Here is a 23,906-nt window from a genome sequence, read left to right on the forward strand (position 1 = left end):
TTGAAGAGCTCACAGCCAAACAGCAGCAACAGAATGACAGAAAGCTGCACATAACAGGTGGAGAAACAGGAGAATGGAAAGATGGAGGGAATCAAGTATAAGGTCTCATGATTACTTAATCGCTATGCCCACATCTTGTTCCATAATGCATACAAGATTTCAGCCACCCAATCTACTGAAATCCCTCTCAGGACATGTCAGCCTTTAACTAAGCATCCACCTCTCATCCTGCTGGGTTATCCACCTCCCTTGGCATTTCGCTGTCTTCTGTTCTGCATTATCCCATTGGGTTTTTATCCTCATGCTATTATGTGAGTCTTAACGTATTATTGTCCTACTGTTGCTTGTGTCAATCACTTAGCACAAGGAGATTCTGGGGTTTCCCAGCTGTTCTCATCCCCCATCCTTACTATACTACCTACAGTATTTGGCAAAGTCCTGTCAGCCGATCATCTTTGCCACTGAACCATGCTAACTCAATGTAACGTGTGAGGGATAGATGTTGCCAGAAAAAGGCAGTTTCAGTGCTTCAGAGTACCCAGGTAGCCCTAAAGACTAAAATAAGACATTCCAAAAGGGTCTTGATCATTAGAATACTGTTACCCCATGGCAGAAGGAAGATTTCTGGTAACTTGCTGTGTCCCCTCCCACCAACCCACTGCTGTAGCAGGGTGCGTTTCCAAAGCTGGTCTGCCAAAAAACACTCTTGTCCAGCCAGAAGTGTCCCTCACACCCCCGCGCTGGGAGAGAATGAGCTCACTAATGAAGCCTCCCATACTTATCTGCTGGGATGAAATTACCTGCTAGGGCAGTATATTTAAATGTGCCATGCCTGTTCCCATGCTGTCTCAATATGGATATCTCAGCATCCCCTGGTACCTCAGTGGGAATAGCGGGGTTACAGGGGTGCAGAGCTTCAAAGGTTAAGCCTCCGCAGAGCTGTCTGCAGGTCTGGCCTGGGGATGGAGCAGTGAAAAATGGCCCCCTTGCACCGTATGTGGTGTCCCATGTGGCTTTCTTGTACCACGACATCCTGCAGAGCTACTAGCCCATGCTCTGACATCCGGGACCCTTTCCCAGACGGAAACCCGATGGCTAAACTGGGAAACTGTGCTTGCTCCAGTTCCCCCAGGTCTCATGGGCACACTCCCCCCCAGCGAAGGACCCGCAATAACTCCTGGCTCACCCCGCGCTGCCCCCTCCTCTCGGGGGCCTCCAGCCGGCACCCCCCAACCCCCGCTCCCGCCCACGGTTAGAGGTGCCCGTCCCCGGAGGGCTCAGCCGCGGGGGCCGGGGGGTGCCCCGGGCGGGGTGCCCCGGGCAGGGTGCCGCCGGGCTGGCCCAGCCCCGGAGCCGCCGGTGGGAGACCCCGGCCCCCCCGCGTAGGGCGGGAAGGCCTCGGCGGGGCCGGCTGGGAGGGTGGGCAGCGCCGGGGGGAGGGGCCCGTCCGGGCGGCCCCATAAATAGCCCTCGGCGGGGCGGCGGCGGGAGGAGCCGTCGGAGCCGTCGCCGCAGCCGCCGCAGCCGCCGCAGCCGCCGGGCAGAGTCAGCACCGCGGACAGCGCCCCTCCGCGCCCCTCCGCGCCCCTCCGCGCCCCTCCGCGCCCCTCCGCGCCCCGCCGCTCCCCGCCGCGCCGCCCCGCGCCCCCACCATGACGGCGGAGACCCACCTGCAGGGCGTGGAGATCTCGGCCGCCCAGTTCTTCGAGATCTGGCACCACTACGACTCCGACGGTGACTCCTTGCCCCCCCGGGGCGGCGGGGGCGCGGGGGGCGGCGGGGGACAGACCCACGGGAGGCTGGGGGGGACCCCACCGCTCCCGGCCCCGGCCCCCACCCCGCTCCGCGCCCGCCGCCCCGCAGCCGGGGGGCGCAGCCCGGCGTCGTCAGGGGCTGGGGCCGGAGCCGGGCGAGGCGCGCAGGGAGCCGCGCCGCCGGGAGGGCGCAGACGGCTCGGAGGCGTCCCTGCCAGCGCCGAAGAGCGAAGGGAGTTTGCAGGGGGCAGTGACAGCACCCCTAACTCTTTCTGTTGTAGGCAATGGGTACATGGATGGGAAGGAGCTACAAAACTTCATCCAGGAGCTGCAGCAGGCGCGGAAGAAGGCAGGCTTGGTAGGTTGATGTTTCACCCCACTTTTCCATCTCCTCCGGGAAAGAAGAGTTTTCCTGAGCAAACTCCGGTGCCCCACTTCCTTCTGTCCTCTGTTGCCATCCCATGGCTCATTCTCTTGCTCAGCAGGCAAAGGGGAGTAGCTCGGTTAGAAAGCGGCAGGTTGCAAATGAAATAAACCACCGGCTTTGGAAAAGTGAGGCCAGGGTCCACCTCCCCGGAGGGCAGGTCCCCCCTCGCATCTTGGCAGGCTACAAGTTGATCCTTCTGGCAGTGCTTAAAAAGAAAAGTCAAGAAATGCATGGATGTTATCTTTTTGGCTTGGATGGGACCTTATGCCATTGCAGTTAATCTTACCTGATCCAGATGTGCACTGATGCTAAAAAAAAAAAAAAAAAAAAAAAGAGAGGAAAGAAAGAAAAAACCAACACTTCAAGTTAGTTGGACTCTTAATTTCATACCTAATGGGCAGTATGGGCTGAAATGCATTTCTGCCCCTTGGTGGTCACTGAATAGATCTGCAGATGACTGCTAACCACTTCTTGCCCTTCACCAGTGTTACACACTAGGAGTACCAGTACCAAATCCTGGTGGTTTAAATTGTTCAGAGACAGTAAAGTTTTTGGCAATGTTGTCAAAACAGTTCTGTGTATGAGTTATTAAAGCACTGATGATAAATTTCCTCCAAACTATACCTCCATGGGGAAAGAACAGAGAGAAAGAAAGAAAAAGAAAAAAAAGAAAGAAATATTCCATGTAAAGATTTGAGTTAAAATAGAAGTGAACCTTTTTAACAATTGTCTTCAAAATAATCAGTTTTTAACACAAGCCACTTACCTTCAAACTCCAATATATAACCTAACGTAATCGATTTATGCTAAAAGACTTGTGAAGTAACAGAAAACAAAATTATAATTTAACTGGATGGCATGTGTGCATGGGGGAAACAGATTAATACTTCATATAAGAATACCTTCAAACTGAGCAATAGCTTTTGAATAATTAACTTTGCTTTAAAGTTGCTGTATATTTTAGAATAACATGTAGAAAAAGAAGAATCTTAATTTATTTTGTGGAAAATTGTATACTGTTATTAATGGTATAAGCACAAACTTCACACATCTGAAAATCTGTCTCCCAGCAATGCCTCTGATGTTACTGCAGTCCAGGTACCAGTTAATTCTTCCTAGTGCAGTTGGTGTAGGCACTCATTTTCATAAGTGTAAGTTTAAACTCTTTAAAAACAAACAAACAAACCCAAACTCAAAAAAACCATGAAATTGGGAAAGGAGTATGTTTTTAGAAGGAAAAAAAAATTATTTTTTTTTCCCACAGAAAACGTTAAACACAACTTCAATTCCTTTCAAGTATTGCAACAAAACAAATCTCTCTTCTATACTGAAGTGCAGGAAACTGATGTCCATTAAAAAGAAGATATTAAAGCTTGTGTGTATTAGTATGAATGGCATTCTTAGTAGAAATGCTGATATATTATTCAGTAGTTAAAAAAATAATTAGAAGCTCAATGAAAAAAATATTTATTGTTTTAAGATCAGATTCTTTTCTCTCTCAAAGCAAGTGGGCATCTCTTCTTAAAACAGAGCCTGCTCAAAGTAACACAGAAAAGCCTTGCAGGATTATTCTTATCTGCTACAAATTTCATAATTTATGCCCTTTTTTAAAATAACCTCTGACTGTATCTCACAATATATTTTTAAAATGTTCAGGTGTTTAATTAAGTTTTGTTTTCCCATTTTTCTGATTCAAACCTATCTTTGGAGTATTCTGCTGAAAAGAGCTATCTACAGTTGCAACATGAAATTCACTACTTGGTCTGTTGGCTCTGAGGCATGGATATATGTCATCTAAGGTGTCAAATCGAAGCTGATTCTTGGATTTGAAGGCTCATTTGCCAAACAAGCATCTCATTAGTTCATGCCTTGTCTCACGGGATGCTAATTCAGTAGCTTTGAATGTCTTTTTTTTGCCAGAAGGGACACATTGAGAAGCTAGTATAGGTTATATGTCATTTCCTCGCTGTCCTTCTTTTAACACCCCAAAGCTTCTTTGTCATCATTAGCTTCTGCATTTCAGGTCACTCTCCTGCTCACTATTTTTGAAATATTCAATTATGCATTCTTCATAGCTGGATTTTACATCAGTCATGCCATATGTATTAAAGAATCACATCGATTCTGTCATCCAATAGGATGGTTTAACATTTCCCAATATTCTTCCCAACTACAGAACCGTTCTAATTATGTTTTAATTCTAATCGTTTTATTAATCTACTCAGTAAGCCCATACTTTCACAGTTGCTTTTTCTCAGACGGAGCAGTAGCATGCAGCCTGATTCATGCTAGCCCCAAAGGGTGGATTTGTACTTGGAGGGTTTAGGGCTTGGGCTTTTCTGCGGTAACACTGTCTTTTTGTTTCATGCATTATGGTAGACACTGAATTGATCTGATATACCTTCAGGCATGTTGAAAGAACTGCCTCTTTTCTAAAGATAAAAGTGATATAAGTATATAAACATAGCTTCCATTTACTGCGCCCCATGTTCATGCAATACTTTCTCTATTATATGCCAATTGCCGAAAGAAACTGTGGGGTGTAAGTGACTAACATGGAGGTTGATTAAGGGTCAATAGGTGGATCTTGGCTGAGCTATTCCACATCTGTTGCTCACTTTCTCTGTATATAGAGATGATTACAATATATCTCCACAGAAAAATGTGATTTAATAGATGTTTATGAATAGGGTCATGTAGGTGTTTCTGTAGTGCCATCTATCCTTACGTTTTCAAATCATATAAAAAAAAGCTGGTTTTCTACAGCTACACTTGGCTGGACAAGTGTCTTAAATTTTTAAAGGGGAGACTGAGGTGTGAAGGGTTAGTTTCTTAATTTCTATCACTGAGCACTGCATCTGTATCAAGTTTAGGAGCAGACGTGGTTAAATTTATGAAAGTTTTCTTGACTAAAAACATTTATTTGAATAACATAACTTGAATAACTTATCAAGCAGCTCAAAAGCAGGTGAAAAAAATACAAAAAAACCCTCACAACCCTTTCTGAATAATGTACTATAGGACAAACATCCTGTTTCCTTTAACCTGTAATTAGCTGTGCCTCCTTCAATGGCTGGACATTGTCTGGCACTGCAGAGCTGCTGTTGGAAAGATTAGTAAAATATTTAACCAGGACTAATTAAAATCCAGGTGTCTAAATTCTCCATTCTATCTGCTAAGCAAACTTGTCTGCACTTTGGGATCATTAGATGAAAGGTGACATTGAAGTGCATTGTATTAATAACCACATCTCTAATTAAAGCCATGGCTTAATTACTAACCTGCCATGGATGACTTTGACAGAAATAGGATACTAGGCCATGCTTGTATCAGCTACAAAGAACTGACATTTTAGTTAGCTTTGGTAGTTGAAATTTGGGACAAACTACAATGGACTTTGTACAGCTGAGATTCCCTGTGTCTCCAGCGAGAGAATGGATCCCTTAGGTCCCATATAATCAGATCTATTATAGCAACTAAACTTCTAATTTCCAGACTGCTGTATCTCCATCTATAAACATAGTGTTGTCCATTGTTTTAATATAACTGTAGTCCTGATTCTTCCTGCACCGTTTTATTAACTCACACCTATAAGAAATACAGAGAAAGTTAAAGGTTTGATCAGTATCGAAGGCTGATGGCAGCTCATATCAAAGCAAGGCAAGGTAAGTTGAAGTGCAAAACTAAATACTTAGATATTCACCCCAAAGCTGGCACCTTTGCCATAGCCTAGAGCAGGGACAGCCTTTAGAGAACAGACGTACAGTAGGGAGCATAATTTATATGAAGAACAATTATGCTGGCTTTACTTTGCCAGATTTAAGGTACTGCTCAAAGTTTTCTCCCTCCTAAATCCTCCCCTCTACATTTCAGCAGTGACATTTTGACTCTGTTTCTATGATAACCAAATACTAAACAGTGAAAAATGTATCGTGATGAGCTCTTTCAGGGCTAAAATAGCATCCATTGTTGAGGAAAAATCCACTCAAAAATGTGGAAAGGCTATTTTGGTGTTCAGCTATATTATACTGAAATGTTCTTATTTTGAAAGATTTTGTACTGCCTTCAAGTTGCTAATTTAAAAATGAAAAATGAGAAAATTGACTAATAATTGCCTATGAACTTCACCATCATCCTCTTAAACAAAGGAGCTGTTATACACATCTTTCAACACATCTGTCTTCAAAATTTTTTTCATTCTGTAAACTAAAATAAGAGTTCTAAGTATTTAGAAGCCAATCATTCACACTGACTATAATGTAATGCCTCAGGAAGTAAAATTTATCACAATTACATTATTCATGTTAAAAAAATACTGTTTCATTTAAACTTGAGGAATCTAGCTGCAATAAGTGTGAGCACTTCATTAAATGTAGTATATTATTTGGCGACTAATAGAATATTCAAGTAAATTTACGTATGTTCCTCTGGATCTTTAAGTAATGATTCTCTCATTGTGACTTTGTAGGATTTAACACCTGAAATGAAAGCTTTTGTGGACCAATATGGAAAGACTGCTGATGGAAAAATAGGAATAGTTGAGGTAAGACAGTTACTTTATAACAAAAGACTGACATGTTGTAGAAAATACATTTAGCACAAAACAATGTAAACATGATATGTAAATATTTTGGATTTTTCAATTTCACAGAAAATTTCTTTTGCTGTCTTAAAATCTTTAGTATTTTTTTCATTAAAGAAATTTTTTCATTAACAAAAAGAAGGTATTCCTTACCCCTCTCCAGACATTTCACTAGACTTCATTTAACTCTGTGCACCCTTTGTTCAGTATAATAAGCACCAACAGTGATAGAGTTTTCCTGGAAAGCAGAAAAGAGCTCTATTTTAGAAATTTAGTTTGTGAAAGGTAATGTGATTTATTTCTACATATGATTTTGAAGTAATGCTCTGTCACAACCCCTATAGTGAGTATAACATATAAGTGAACATTTAAATGTTAATGGTAGTTGTGATCCAGTTTGTGAAAGATCAGGATTTCTTATTAATTCCTTTCTTGAACTTTAACAGAACTTCAGGCAGAAAATTCCCCTGTTCCTTACTCCCACTTTTCTAAAGAACGTAAAAATAACCAACTCCTTCTGCACCTACAGCTGCTCAACAATTGTGTAATTTAGGAAACTTGCTAGGAAGGGGGGAACCACTGTGTTTTCTCTCGCTTTCACTCTTCAATGCTGCAAGTCAAAAAAGTTTGCTAGGTTACAGCTGGAGAAGCCACTTTTTCAAGCTTAAATCTACAACTCATTTATGTCACTCTGAGTGCAGTGAGACTGCAGTTTTATTATTAAATGCTATTATTATTTTTTTTTTCTGATAATAAGAGAAGTGACCTAGAGAGATAATTAAGAAACAACTGGAAACAAGCCAGGTCTGCAAAATTTCTACAGTGACCAACTTTCAGTCAGTAGCAAATTTTAAAATAGAGGACTGCACAGAATCTGTAAAAGTCAATAGGAAGTATTACCGTTGATACAATAAATCATTTTAGGGCATCTTTTCTCCTCTGTCATGTGTCTGAATTGCATATACTTGTTTAAATGCATATGTAATGATGACAAAACTACAATCGAAATATGAGCAGTGTGTTTCACTTGCAGCTATAACTGATTTTAAAAATGCACCTTTTGACAATATGTAGCACTGATCAAATAGTTCTGCGTTTTAAAAAGAATTAAGTGTTTATTTGGACTAACAGACTGTTTGGTTTGGGACTAAAAAATGCTTCTTCATTTGGTATTGAAGAATCCTATTTAATTTATTATTTTTAAATATGTGTAACAGCAAGCACTGGGATGCAAGAAAAATGTATAGACAGTGGCTGAAAAAGACTGGGCTTCCTCACTTAGAAAAGATAACTGGAAGTTTTACCTTTCAAATTCTGTTTCTGATTCTGTTATTGACTTAATGGTTAAAGGTGAGAAAACTCAAGAGGGCCTGATATGGTACGGTGCTCACCACACCCAGTGAGGTGCCAAGCATGCTCAGCATCCACGGAAGCCACTGAATGGTGACGGTACTCAGTTCAGTGACTGAAGGGACTTTCTCCCTTAATATAGCAGTCTCCTAACCAAATAGCTATATTTTATTTCACTTACATCAGCACGGAGCTTCATTTTGAAAGTGCTGATGGGACTCAGATAAAACATGTTGTACATGCAGTTGATATTTGAATTTGATTCTCCTTCCTTATAAACAAAAATGTCCAGTAATTCCAGATTGTTCCCATTTACATAGTACATAAAATAGTTTTTTTCTGAAAAAGTGTATGAATATTGTTTAAAAAAAACCTTAACGTAAAACCATTCAGACTCCCAGCCATCATAATGAATACCTCAGCATCTGACGGAAAATGTCCTTGCAAATAATGAGTTTACAGGAAAGATCTGTTGACTGAGACAAAGAGGAGCCCTGGGTGGCTTCACAGAGGAAGGAGCGGATTTTCAGCTCAGATTGTCGATTCTGTCTTTGCAAACACACTGCAGTTAGTTCACTAGCTTTTATCCAGTGCACTCCAGCTAAAGGCTCAGTCTGACCTGTCCACTTGCTTGTCGTTGTGTAAGGCACCTGTAATTCATCTTTTGTACTCATTCAGGCAAATGGTTCACTGAAACGTGGATATGAAACCCAAGGTTTTGAAACTCAGGACTGCAGTAATTCCACATTCAAATTATTTGAAGCTCACTGCTGCTGTAAAAATAACTACTTATTAGCCTAAAATATTCTTTGTACTCCCATTCTCTATTGCAGGATTTTAAAAAGAAAATTCACTGTATTAGGTGAAAGGAATTTTAAATAGCATTAAATAGAAACAGATTTCATTACAGAGTGATTTCTAGAAAATAGTTCTGATATTGTTTTGAGTACTGGGAGTATTTTTTTCACTAGGTAACCTATAAAGAGGTATCTCAGCCTGCAACTGAGCAGAGAGGAGTCAAGCCAGTCTCTGGCTTTGTGGTTGTCCTCTATAACTCCCAATGCAGAAACAGCCAACCTTCCTCATAAAAGCAGCATAGCTCATAGAAACACTCACTGAACCACTACTGCTGCCACAGATGAACTTGCAGCGGTCTGCACTCTTCTTCAAACATGGGTCACAGGGTCCCCCTATACTTACTTTCACAAAGAAGTCATTAGAAATTGCACCAGGTTTCCATCTTTCCTCTGTGGTGCTATAACTGGGACTTGGAAGCTGATTGAGTTTTGACACAATCTCCTCATCCCTTAATGATGCAGAGTTTTCCACAAAAAGCAGTGTAATGCTATTCGATGCATACGCTTGGAGAACTGGGCTTCCCTTTAGCGATATTGTTTCTATTACGCTAAAGGATACGAAAGAAAGAAATCTCAAAACACAATTTTTGGCATTAGTCTGAGCTAATATTGGATATTGAGCTACTACATCTTTGTAACGTAAAAGCCTGTGCTTGCCCTGGGGATTTACAAAGGGTGAGAGGTATAGCTTAAAATAGGCTAATTTTCTTCCAGAGGTAATAGGTTCTGTACCTCTAATACAGTTTGGTACTGCTAGTAAGCTGTTAATAATTCTTTGGAAAGTTACTATTTTACATTTACCCTTGTACCTTGTACTATTTTACAGTGTCCTTGAAAAATTCACCAGTTACAGAGAGCCCATGAATGACACCTTATTTGTCATTTCCACACGTGTAAACCCTTTCCCATTGTCATAATTAGCCTCTTCCTCCAGACTCTGCTTATTATTATAATCAGTTCTTCCATTCAACATTTGTTGTTGAGTAGGAATGTACTCTAAAAATCGTAACTCCCCTGTTGTGGGAGCAATAAATAAATTTTTCCATAAATCGGTACTAAGTTACACACTTTTAACTATTGCGTACATATGAACATGTACTTACTCAAATGTGTATATGCTATTTATAACTGAGTTGGTTTTGAAAGCTGCTGACAAACCCATATTGTTTAAGTTGGTTGGGTTTGGTGCTCAGCCATTTAGCAAAGGCACTTGGAGTGCTCTGATGGGCCCAACAGCCTGCCATCAGCTGCATCATTTCTATAAGGAGCGTGCCTTGATGTGTCTTTTCAGTTGTACAAACACTTAAAGAATATAACTGATTCCTTGCACTGATAATTTTAGAGAAACAAGAGATCTGTCTCCACACTCTTGTGCCTGTAGGGTGAGAGGGAGAGCTGAACTCACCTACAGCACCGCTGGAACCCAAGTAAAAAGCCTGAGCAATTAGGCAATAACATTGAAATAGACAGAATGAGGGATGTAAGGGTGTGAACTGAATGCAGAGAAACAAAAATTTGGATCAAAATTTTAAGATGGGGCTCCAGGAAGTCTGCAGATCTCATTTTTCGTGAAAGAATGCAGCTAAGAAATCCATCCTTCTCCATTTTCTCATCCTAGTAAGCACAGCTGGCCTATTCTTCAAGTAAAAATTTTTCTTTAATCAAAACACATTTCATACATTTTGAGGACAGAAAAAAATATTGGGCTTTTGTTAAAAACAAGTCATGATTTTACATTAAATTATACAGCATACTCTCCATCTTCTACATTTGTCACTTGCCAAAATTGAGTTATAGTAAATGAACATTTTCAATAATCAGTACAATAATGTCTGATTTTAAAAAAGCCTTTTGTAGAGCAGAGGCACTGGAAGAACCACGCCTGACTTTGTAGGGCTAAAAGCCCTTTTGATTTCTTTCTGGTATTTATAGCTCTTCTTGAACAGATCTCTGTGCCTGACAGATGATGACTGTTTACCATCCCCTCACCCTCCCCACTTGTTTTTTTTACTCCTGGCTTTTCCATATATTTTTCTGTTTACCTTACATGTGTTGTTCTTCATGTCAGTGTTCCTCTCACTTGTTCCTCAGTATCTACCACAGGATCTTCTTAATTCGTGGTCCTTCACACTTACCCTCTGAACATCCCCGCATTACGCTTTCTCTTTGTACCAATTGCAACCTAACTGCACGGGTGAATTTTTCCCCTTTTTCCCCAGCTACCCCTTAGGGAAAGTGATGTCTCACTCCCTTCTCTCAGAACTAAACTCTGTTTGACCTTGATGAATATGGCAAAGCCACAAGCCAGAAGCCTTTCAGAGGCATCTTCCAAACATTTGAGCTAAGAGGATGAAGCTTCCTATGGGGCCACAATACGGCAGTATAAGCACAAAGAATCTCACAGTCTTTTAAAAAGCTTCATGCTCTTTTCCAGGCTCAGCTGGCCTAATGAATAATCAAAATTTAATCTTTCTTAAATTCTGTTACAGCTTGCTCAGATATTACCGACGGAAGAGAATTTCCTGTTGTTCTTCAGATGCCAGCAGCTAAAGTCAAGTGAAGACTTCATGCAGGTACAGTAGGAAAAGTCACCTTTTGTAAAATTATCCAAGACCTGCTTGCCATAAATATATCATTAATGCATTCACGTTCTGATTGCAGACATGGAGAAAATACGACAGCGACCACAGTGGCTTCATTGATTCTGAGGAACTCAAGGTAAGCTGATATTTATGAGTAGGCACAAGATGAGAGCAGGCATTGGATGACAGCCTGTGCTGCTATCTGTTTCTTCAGATACCCACCAAATGCATGTTTTTGCATTTCAAACATGACCGAAAAGCAATGTGATTTGCTGATGTTTTTATCACCAGTAAATTATTTAAACTGAAACTCTAATCTGATCAATGTTTTTTAAAACATGTTTTAATTCAGATCAATGTTTGTCTCAAGTGACTCAGCATTGCAGGTACTGTAACTTAGAAATAAGAAAGATTAAGAAAGCAAGATAGGCCTGTGAAAGCTATGCTGTTCTTTTTTTTGGTATATTAGGGAGGAGAGCTGTTTTTTTCTTTTTTCTTTATTCTTTTTTTTTCCCCTAAGGACATCACTACCATCAACCACTATGCTGCTGGACAGATCGTGCTCTCTCAAGTATAATGTAATCCTCGTTTCCACTGTAATACTGTTAGGCTAACACAAATAGAACTGTGTTCCCCCTGCTTGGTTAAATTGGTGGGATTTTGGTGTCAGCTTTAATATGCACAAATAAGAACAGAATTGAGATAATTCAATTAGCCATCTCAGCCCTGAAGATTTAAAACACCTTAAATCTGCAATGATTTACCTCTCTAGTCATAAAACTAACAGCAATTTGTAGATCTTGAATTACAGTCACAGAATCACAGAGTGGTTGGCAGGGACCTCTGGAGGACATCTTGTCCAACCCCCCTGGTCAAGCAGGGCCACCTAAAGCCAGTTGCCCAAAACAATATCCACAGGGCTTTTGAATATCTCCAAGGATGAAGACTCACAACATTCCCAGACAACCTGTGCCAGTGCCTGGTCACCCTCACAGTGAAAATGTGTTTCCTGATGTTCAGAGGGAACCTCCTGTGTTTCAAGTTTGTTCCCACTGTCTCTGGACCTGTCACTGGGCACCAGCCTGGCTCCATCCACTTTGCACACTCTCCTGAAGTATTTATATACATTGACGAGGTGCCCCAAGCCTCGTCTTCTTCAGGCTGAACAGTCCCAGCTCTCCCAGCCTTTCCTCAGAGGAGATGCTCATATGCAAGACCTTCTGACTAGAAAGGTGCTTTTTTCCACAGTTCAACTGCATTTGATACATTACTGTAGCTTTTAATTCAGAAGAATCAAAACAATTCCTAGAGAAAGACCTAGCAGTGTTTATCCATCTCTTTTAGACTATTTTGCCCATATATGTGCTAAAGAACTAAATAAGCTTTATTAACTAAAGCTCTGGGAGATCAAACTGTCTGAAACCCTTACAGTTCTTCTGTTCAGAGGAGGAATCTACATCAGACAATTCACACCTTTTTTCCTTTTCTCTTCCTCTTTGAGTTTGGTATCTGTGTGACATTGCTGAGGATCCTACCTGAAGGTACCCCTCAGGCAGATGAGCTTAGTCTGCTGGCTGGTCACAGCCAGTCAGTGTACCTAAAGTCTGCAGGATCAGGAGAGGCCATGCATGTAGCACTTGAGAACTCTCCAGCTGTTAGACAATGCCTTAAGGACTGTTGCCAGCTGCTATGATTTAAAGTAAACCTAAAAAGGCAGGGCTGATTGAGGACCAGCTGAAGAATAAAGACGTTTAAACTGCATCCCTAGTGGTCCCTTCTCTCTTGTGCTGTGAAATTTTGTCCATCTCAGAAAAACAGGCCATCTTAACATATTGAACATAAGACATAAATATCCAGTTTTACTTGTAGATCAGTATTTCTTGACAAGCCCAAACATTTTAAGTATTTGCTATGTGAGGAGTACACCCACTCAAAATGTTGTAAGAGAAATTAAAGCTGGAAATCAGGAATACTTTCTAACAATAGAAACAGCGGTCGAATATGTTGTCTAAGGGGGAGGCAGACTCTCCATCACGGCCTGTATTTAGGAAAGGTTTGGCAATAGCTCAGATCAGACAGTAACTCAGGAAGTTTAGATACAGATGATCCTTTCTTGAGACATGGAGACAGACTGGATAGCCATTCAATGTCCTTTCCAGTTCTATTTTCCACCAAAGCACACAAGATCAAACATGTCTCCATAATGTCCATTTACAACATTTCAGCCATGTTCTTTGTATACACACCACCAGGAAGGCCCTCCAGCATGGATGGAGGGGGCAAAACTAGAAGAACTACAGTGGGTATTAGTCGTGTGACTGTTGACATGGTTGCATTCAAGCTCAAGAAAGTCATCTATGTACAAATAGATTTTCTTACAAGCTACCCCATTTTATATCTTGAAATGTGGGCCAAGATTCCACAAAGATAATGACACTCCAACTGATGACACTAATTAGGTACTTCATTGAGCACTGACAGGCATACAGACATCTCAGTTCTTGTAACACCCTTGTTAAGTAAATTGATATCTTTCTTTTTTAATGTCACAGAGCTAGTACAGAAATTTAAACCACTGAATAGGTGGAAACAATCTCATTTTTTAAAGTAATAATGGCTGATGTTTCAAGTCCTGTGACAGTATATCAAATTCTCATTCAATAAAATGCAATGAAACTGGCTGCACACATTTAAAATAGAAGGTAGAAAGGAACAATGTAGCTTAACGTTCACTTCTAGCATCAGGTACTGCCACAGGCAAGAAGAAAACTCGATTAATCATTGATCTTTTCTGTAAAATTTGTACCTATGTTGTAAGAAGTGATTAGGCATCCACGTTTTCAAGGAGACTCAAGGTTAATTAGTTAACTGATAGAGCTGATTAGGAAGCAGTACACTTGAAAGCCAAACCATTTTTTCCAAAATCACAATACAACAAATGGCATACAATGCAGAAAGTTTTATGAGTCACTTTTTCCAAATAAAACGGCAATATACTTGAATTGATCAAAAGAAACTGTTATATTCTTAGCTGTTAATTACTGCTTTTCATACTTACTTGGAACTTCAGCAGTAAATACTAAAGTGAGAGTAAAATAGTATTTCCCGTTACTTTAATCTGAAGTTAGCATGTCAAGCATTTTATACCGTAAATAAAAAATGACCTATTATTTTTCTATTTATTTTAACAGAGCTTCTTGAAAGATTTATTACAGAAAGCAAATAAGCAGATTGAAGACTCAAAGCTAACAGAATACACAGAAATAATGGTAAGATTATTTACAGACATTATTTCATCAAGACTGGATTAATCCAACTCAATTTATCTTTAGTTGCTGGAAGGCTCCAAACGACTTGGAGTCCACCAGGTCCTAATCAGGCTAACTATGTCATTGCAACAGGTAGATGACCAAGGCATCTAGCCTTGCAAGTACTTCTGCAGCTACAGAGTTTTGATGGGAAGTTTTCAGTGCTGCTTGAAAAAAAAGGGTCAGGAATTTTGAATCTTCTTGGCACTTAAATGATATTAGATAGACCAAACCATAGAATTTTCCCATTCTGCTTCCTTGTGCCATTAGTTGCAAAGCTTAAGTTCACAAGAGAAAAACTGTACCTGTCATAAATACATTATTACATTTAGATCAAATTAATTTGGGTTTACTTTCTACGTTTTGCCTTCTTACAGTGCTGCAGTGTCTGCCTCTTGTCTTAAAAGCCATCAAGCCATCACATGGTGGCTTCTTACCAGATTTACAAGCATCTCACTCTTTCCTTCTCCCTCTCTTCAAGAAGGAGAAATCGATGTTTCAGATAAAACACCAGAACAAAGCTGTCGTTTCCCTGGCCTTAATTCAGCCTGTCCTTGGGGCACTCCTTCCATCCCACTGCTATGGTGCTCCATGGTAAGGACCAGTATGGGCTTCTGAGTGGACATTTCAAGAAAAAAAAGGCTCAGAATCCTTGTCTTCAGGAAATGTGTAACACTACATCTTTTGTTTTGCTAGCTTGGTTTCATCCTAAAATATTTTTAGCAATCAAAAATGTGCCAAGTAAACACACTAGTCCTCAAACTGGTCTGAGAATGGCTGATCAAAACTTGTGGTTTTCCCGGAAAAAGCCTGCTGGTTTGTTGTACCAGTATAAACCATTTACCTAGAATTGTCACTGTTTATTCACTGGTGAAAATAAGACATATCCTTTTCATTCAGGGAGCATTTTGACCTTCATCTTAAAGCATGCTCTACATTCTGGCCTCTGCAGAGAGATCCAATGACAAAGAATTAACAGCAATAAGAAAAAAAAATAAATAAGGCTGGCTCTCCCATAATCTCCTCAGAAACTAGAAAAGACTACTAGAAAACATACGGTCCTGAGCAGCTGCAGGCAGGCACAGCCAGGCACTAACAACCCATCAAAATACAAAGTATGTTGACTTCACAGCTGGCACTGCGTACCTCCCCCAAATGCAAATCTCCTTTCATGGAAAATGCATGCAAGGCAGATGCTTTTATGCAAGGAAAGGAAGCGTTCAAAGGAACCAAGGTGTTGTGCAGAAATAAATGTTTATAGAATTGGCGTCTCTTCTGGTCTCCTTTGCCATTTATCATGTATTAACCAAGTGAAATTAAGTCTTTTTTCATGGCATTAATTCTGTCTTTAAAAGGATATACACTTTTCTCAGCACAGGATGTCGTTTTTCCTCTTATCTAAAAATTACTTCTAAAATTACTGTGATTGAAAGAGATGGGATGGAGTGTGGGTGGTGGTGTTTTCAGTACAATGCCTAACAATGTTTGCTGCTTTTGTGACTCTTTTATACAGCACAGGCAAAATAATACTTGAAAGTAGAAAAATAGAACTATACAGATGTAAAAACTGGGAGAGGAAGTCCCACGCAAGTGCACTATCTCCATCTGCTTCTAATAACCAGTATAAACTGTTTGTGCTTCTCAAGCAGCAGAGGCTCATCTTTTCAAGGCCTCAAAGGAACACACTTTAACACAATAGGGTGATTAAAAATGATCAGAAATAGCATTTACTTGTTTTGTCCAATTACATTAATATACTTATTCTTATAATTTAATTATGATTATTTGGAGAGATTTAATTTCCCGTTTTCATACCATCAACAAAATGAGATCATCTATAGCATCTGTTCACTCTTTCCTTGAAATATATCACAGAAACAGAATGTGATCTTTACTTAAATATTTAGACCTAGCAGTTAATTGAATTAAACGTCTATTATCTTCTGACTATGCAATTTAATGCCTGGGATTCTATTGCACTTTACCCAACTGTTGTTTCACCTTTAAGAATAGACAATAATGATGCTATTATCAAATCATGACATGAAGTCAAAAGTAAAATGTTATCACGTCAAGACTCCTCTCATTTATAATTAACTACATGAGCATTTTTCATACGGAACATTCATCCCTGCAGGCTGGTTAAGACCAACCTTAGAGTAGGTTAATCAGAATTGCTCGTCTGGCTTCTTATGAGGCTTTTGCAGTAGAATCAATCACTATAAATTACTTCATCAGTACTTTAAATAAATGCATTACACAGCAAATGTGAAGATTAAAACCTGGAGCCATAATTTCGGCATGAAGTAAAGGCTATATTTCATTGAATTTAAGTTTTCCAAAGAAGTGTTTACTTCATTATGTTGATTAATTTTGATTAGTAATGTAGAATTATATGTTCTTTCAGCTTAGGATGTTTGATGCAAACAATGATGGGAAGTTGGAGCTTACTGAACTGGCCAGGTACGTCTTCTGACTCTTTGCATAACAAGTATCATGTACCAAGCACTGTTACGGAAGGAGTTAAATATTTTGACCTTTCTTTTTCCTCTCCAAAGGCTACTCCCAGTGCAGGAAAATTTTCTTATTAAATTTCAGGTATGAATATTCACATTCTTAAGGTAACTTGTTACCATCATACATAACTGGTGTAATTAACGGATGTGTTTTCCTTTTGGCATTTAGGGTGTCAAAATGTGTGCAAAAGAATTCAATAAAGCCTTTGAGATGTATGATCAAGTAAGTCTTTCAAAAACCTTTTTAATTGTGTAGTCTGATGGCATTTATTTTCTGAGTTTGTGGAAAATTAGCCACAACCTCTGAAATGAAAAATAAATGTTCAAAATTATCTTTAATGTTATTTTTCAGGATGGTAATGGCTATATAGATGAAAATGAACTTGATGCACTACTGAAGGATCTCTGTGAGAAGAACAAAAAGGTAATCCTAAAGGCCTTTTGGAGATTAGATTTAATGTGGATTTTAAGGACATGTTAATCCACCCTATTAAGATAAATATAGAGCTTCTAAGTCGTAATTCCTGAAGTCAAAGTACACGTAAAATTCTCGGCAGAAGTCACAACCTTGTAAATTCTGAACTAGGGGAGTTGTGATTGTATAGCAACACTCTTTAAATCTTGCTTCTGAGACATCTATAGCTACCAGCTATTTAACATGGCTATAAGATGGATAACACACAAATGCATAAGCAATATTTATAATGTATTACTGTCAGACAGTCTGAGAATATCCCCCCCCCCTTTTTTTTTTTTGTCATTTTCTGCCTTGGAAGCAAACTTGTTCATGCTGGTAAAGCATTATCTGTTCTTTAAATAGGAATTAGACATTAACAACCTTGCGACATACAAGAAAAGCATCATGGCCTTGTCTGATGGAGGAAAGCTTTACCGAGCAGAACTGGCTCTTATTCTCTGTGCTGAGGAAAACTAGAACTCTTCTATCATGTCCACTTAACTAGTGATGTACTCATCTACACAATAACTGTGCACTATAAGGGAGTAGGCTGTATTTTTAAACTGCATATAGAAAATTAGCCAGGATGTGTGGCACATTCCTTTCAGTTTGTTTCTATACTGTTTGTAATGTACAGTTTTTGTAACAATAAGATTGATAAAGAGATTGTTTATGTTTGGGCCAGTCTGTATATTCAAAAAGAAACTAAAATATGTCGGGGTTGGTTTTGGTTTTGCTTTCATAAACACAGCTGGGAAAAAAATTAAACCTGCTGACATTGCTGTGGTCATCATATCCTTTGACACTTGCAACATTTCTTGTTGAACTACGTAACAAAAAGGTCTACAGATATCTTTCCCCGTTACAAGCGTGGGTTTTTTAAATGCAAAATATGAATTCAGATGAAACATGATCTAGGTCTGAAACAGGAAAGAGATGCTGGCATGCCTGATTTCCAAAAATTAACAAGGCACTAGGAAATATTTTCAGTTGTCAAACCGCCCACTTACAGGTCTGTGCTCTCTGCAGTTTTTCAATTACTCTTCTCATTATGAACTCATAGCATATAGACAAAGCATTTATCCGGGATAGATCTCCACGCAGTAGCTGACAAAAATGTAGTGTTTTCAATCTAGCTGTTTAACTTTACTGAATTTAAACACAGGCACTTCAGAAATAAATGCCTTTAATCTGTCTTGGAATCCTGGCTAAATGACAGGTAGTATAGTTAATACACAGATTAACATATGATATTATAAGTGTACCTTTCATGACTATTGCTGTGTCAGAGAATATGACAATCCATTTTCTAAACTATTTTCACATTTTGCAGGTTATAACTATTCTAGTAAATTGCTGTTTTTACATCATATTCTGTGTAATCTATAATTAAATTTAATAACCTAAGATTGTTGGTGTCTACTTTGTCTATCTCCTGGATTTTTTTTCTGTACCATGTAAGGGACAAAACAACTATTTAAAAACCATGTGCCTCCTCAGATCTTACACTGAATTACTAATCTATAACAGTTAAATTAAAATTTAACACTAAATGAAACAAAAGGTCTAGTACAGATTTTATACCAATCTAGTAATTTAGTTTACATGGACTCAGCTTTTTATTATGCTTGAGAGGTATTTTTAAAATGGGAACCATACTATGGAAACAGCCTTGTCTTCTTGCATCTTTATTTTTTTGGCTTGGCTCCCTTTTTACTTTACACTGGTTTTATGCCAGGCAACTCCACTAATGTCCAGGCCATTGCTCCCAGTATGTACTGGTGTCGGAAGGAAATTGGGCTGTGTCTTAAAGCCAAAAAATCTACGTTGCTTCCACGTACAACTGTTTCGGAAGCAATTCCAGGTTAGCAGAAGAGCTATATACAACTTCTCAGATGCATCTCTGTGTCTTACGTAAGCAGAAGCAAATGCATTTTATTTGAAACGTGTCTCAAACAACGAGGCTCAGATTCTTGAAGATTATTGTCACTGAACTCCCACTGAAATGAATCTTTGAATTCTTCAGGTGAACTCAGGCAACTAAATGCCATTTTAGGAATGGCCTAATGGCCTTGGGATCTCTCTAGTCTGAGCCTTGGGAAGTTAAGGAGTAGATGGTGCCAGATGGGTCTTGCTGAACCCCCTTCCCCCTCAAATAAAAAAAAAAAAAACCCAAAAGATTAAGCTAGCTCATTGTCACCGCTTTACTCCCACTGCATGCACAGTGATTTAACTTCTGCTTGTTCTCCTCTTTTCTCTATGCAATGTGAAATACAATTGTGTGTGTTAAGTGGAGGAACACTGAATCTGCCTATCAGTACAATAAATGATTGATATTGTTCATACTGTGCACCTGAAACCCTGGATCTTGCCTTATTTTAACATTCTAATAGTGTAAAGGTAAAGAAAAAACCCCAAAACTTGTATGTAAACATATGTGGCTGCTCAACTCATTACAATGGAAGATAAAAACGTTTAAAGTGTTTTTTCACAAAAAGTCATCACAGAAACCTGAACATAAGTAAAGTTACCTGTCACAGACCTGTTCTGAAACCGCCCTTCCACTCCAGCTGCTGCCACCACCTGCCTCTGCTGCAGAGCGTGACACAGAAAGCAGGTCTCAGTCACCAACAGGCAGAGTGCTTCCTGCAGTTATTTCTCATAAATAAAACCTGGATTAAGAGACAGCAATTTAAAAACCCCATTCTAGCAAAGATGTCTACTATGTCAGTGCAAAGCAAAATAGGGGTAAGTCAAAAGTGCTGTAAAAACTCCAGGTTTTAAAATCTCTGAAACATTCCTGGGCACAGCTCTTAAAACCATCACAGCTGGGGCAGAACAAAGCTTGGAATAGTGAGAGGTGATGGTAAGGAAGACTGCAAGCTTCCTTCTTCTGGTAGACATCTGGTGTCCAAAAAAAGGATTGAAATTAAAATTTTTGCACAAAAATTAATGACATGAGGTAGTGCAGGTATGCCATGTTCCTGCTAAACAGAGAAACTGACTGACACGTAGCTACCTGGGATCCACTTTACTGAAGCCATTAACCATTTTATTGTCTAAAAATATGTATTTTATTAAAATAAGCGTTCAAATAAGCACTCAGGCTCATAAATACTCAAAACTACTGTCCTACAAATTATAAACTAGTACGTTGTAAAAAATTTTAGCCCATTCTAATTTAAGTGTGTACAGATTAAAATTTAACACAGTGCTCAGTGTTCCAATCAAAGAAGGTGGTTTTCTACTAATTTTAAAGCACAAGAGAGCAAACTTTTACTAAGACTGATAGGAAAAAAAAAAATAACAGCAACTATTAGGCCCTTCAAAAACCTTTGGCATTCTAAATGCAGTGTTTGCTGATGGATGTAAATGTTAAGAGTACCAGCTCAGGCAGAGTGCGTGCCTGCTTCCAGCTGTGCCCACCTCACAGCACAGCAGCGCACCTTAGGGGCCTCACCCGATCCGAAACCACCCACACTGCCCAGCTGGCACCTGTGATACACATTACGGAGAATATCATACCAATTCTCACTGATGATTTAATTACAACCGAACACAGGCCTTCAGGCAAGCGATTTGGCCTTTGTTTACTGCTGCATTGTTCTATCCCCAGCAGTTAATGTGCAGTATCATAGCACCGGTCTAATCCTCCCTATTTACAACTTAGATACACATCTTTGAAAAGATTACCCACACAAGCTTACAGAATTTCTAAACAGCATATCCCATGTGCCGATGTCAAATACAGATCAGGATGCTGACAAGCAGCAGTGCTTTTATGTAAAATGAACGTCATCCCACAAAATACGCACACGCTGCTGCTAAACTCCATTTAAACTAGGATTAAGTCTGTTTCATTAGATGTTTGCTTTTTCCGATTAATTTCCATTTGGCATCTTACGCATTTATACTAAGCCCTCATCATAACCATGGTTATAATCGCTGGTTGTGGAGGCATACTGAAATCCACACCTACTTGCTGTGTCTACGAGGATGCCCAGAACCCATATTTAGGCACCCATTAAATATACGTGGCCTGATTTTCTCAAGTGCTGAACACCTCCAAATCCCTATGAAATCAACTGAAGTTGTTCTGGACCAATTAAAAGCAGGCCAACGCACCGAAATCCCAAAGACCATTTTATTTTACTGCACATTATATTATCACATAAAAGACTGGGCGGTTTACCTCAGTTACAATGGGGTTACAGTTTAGAAGTTACAAGACGATATGCTCTGTGCAGTTACACAAAGGTAAAGATTTCCTTGCAATTCTGTGTCTTTACTTATGTGTTATCAGCACACGAAAAGAAGTAAAGGTAAGTGAGCAGGTCATGTGCCAACGAACTTGGAAGCCAGTATCAACAGGTAGGAATCCGCAGTTCCCTCACTGTCATCTTCTGCTTGTAAAGCAGATTCTTGAATTGGTAAATACCAGCAATATTCTCAACAGGAATTGAAATATTCAAAAGGAGGGAATTCGCAGAAAGAGGAGAACCAAAGATTGACAGCAGCTCTGGTATCACAGTACAGAGGTAATACAACTAATCTCTTTCATTTGCAACCTCAAATGATTTTCCTAACTTGTTTATAAGCCTCTGCTATAATACAATACCACTTTTACAGCACAAAATTAATGTAAGAAATTGTAACAGACAGGTTCAAAGACAGTAGATCATCAGCTGAAATAAGGGTGATTCAAGATTTAATCAAGCAGACAAGATGTACTTTTCAGTTGAAAACAGACAATGAATCTTCCTTTGTGAGTGTCTCGAAGTTGAGTTCATGGAAACGGTAACAGCTTTGACTGATGGGTCATGCAAAAGTATTTTAAACAAGGTATTTGGAGTCAAGGAAAGTTTTCCTTGTGATCCGTGAGAATTAAATTACCTCTGCAACACTACTGATTCCTTTCACAATCCCCAACATATACCATCATGTTTTCTTGTCCTTTTAATTTCCTCTCCATAAAATTATTACGCTGCAACGCCATACTTGTTTCACACTCCCCTGTACATTGTGGTTCACTGGCAGTCTAAGGCAAGGTCAGGAATGTAATAATCTCAGGGCAAATGTGTCAGCGTAAGACAGCGTGCTTAATGTGGATAGCATCTCCTACCATTTTTGCTACGTTTGGAATAAAGTAGATGTGATAACTATGCTTTATGTCAGTCTGCAACAAGTGTGCACAACACATAGCTGCACAACATGCTTACAGCTTGGGTACCTCTCAGGTTTTAGGGGTGTTTTACGTATCTTTCAGGACAGTCTCATCCTCATGGACATTTAGGAACAGGTTCCTTTGGAACTGCCAAGCCAGACACCACCTGGGTTAGGCAGTCGCTATAAAGCTGCTTTCTCTTGTCCTCTTCCCGAGTTCAGATGTCATGTGTGGCTAACTCAGTAACAAGCAATGCAATTGTACTTGGATAAGCACACATGTAATAACAACTTGAGATGTTCCAGATTCACTTCTTCATAGGGACATTCCTCTCCTGCCCCTAACAAGTCTAACGATAATTTTAATGAGGAAAATTAATCCAAGCCAGACTATTCCATTCTTCTGCAAAAGTGGATGGCTACATCAGAGTTAAGTTTTTTCACTGAACTAAGTGTACATATTAGGAAATATTTTATAAACTAGCTAATAATATGTATCTCTCCAAAACATTACATGTCATTTCTAAAACCTGCATCAACACATTGTATACATCTTGTCAAGAGAGAAGAATCTAAAAGCAACTAACTTGCATAGTTTGAAATGAATGTTATTGGCATAGGTAAGATAAAATAGATTACTCTTATTATAGATGCTCATTAAAATTTAAAATGTGCTTTCTGGTTCTATCACTGAATAGCATGCTTTAAAAATGTTTTGTTGTCACTTTAAAATTAATAATTCATTCAGTCATGGACAGTAAACCGGTAGAAGGAAGATACTTTGGAAGCAATACCTGTTTCTGCAAGTGATAAAAATGTTCTGTTATTGAATAAATACCCAGTATCTACCTATAAGACAGGCTTTAAGAGACCTCCCTTCAACATTCTGATTTTATTCAATTAAGCAATC

General features: G+C 39.4%; 1 protein-coding gene across 1 annotated transcript; it reads left to right on the forward strand.

Annotated features, from left to right (window-relative positions):
• Nucleotides 1-1,503: 1,503 nt before the first annotated feature.
• Nucleotides 1,504-19,244, forward strand: CALB1 (calbindin 1). Its single transcript, XM_055800849.1, has 12 exons — nucleotides 1,504-1,561; nucleotides 1,592-1,734; nucleotides 2,036-2,112; nucleotides 6,650-6,724; nucleotides 11,460-11,543; nucleotides 11,632-11,688; nucleotides 14,744-14,821; nucleotides 17,268-17,323; nucleotides 17,419-17,458; nucleotides 17,546-17,599; nucleotides 17,729-17,800; nucleotides 18,197-19,244. Exons 2-12 carry the CDS (start codon nucleotides 1,653-1,655, stop codon nucleotides 18,308-18,310), a joined length of 789 nt encoding a protein of 262 aa, XP_055656824.1. The 5' UTR covers nucleotides 1,504-1,561; nucleotides 1,592-1,652; the 3' UTR covers nucleotides 18,311-19,244.
• Nucleotides 19,245-23,906: the final 4,662 nt, after the last annotated feature.

The sequence above is a fragment of the Falco peregrinus genome, chromosome 3 (assembly GCF_023634155.1).
Source record: "Falco peregrinus isolate bFalPer1 chromosome 3, bFalPer1.pri, whole genome shotgun sequence".
NCBI classification, from domain to species: Eukaryota; Metazoa; Chordata; class Aves; order Falconiformes; family Falconidae; genus Falco; species Falco peregrinus.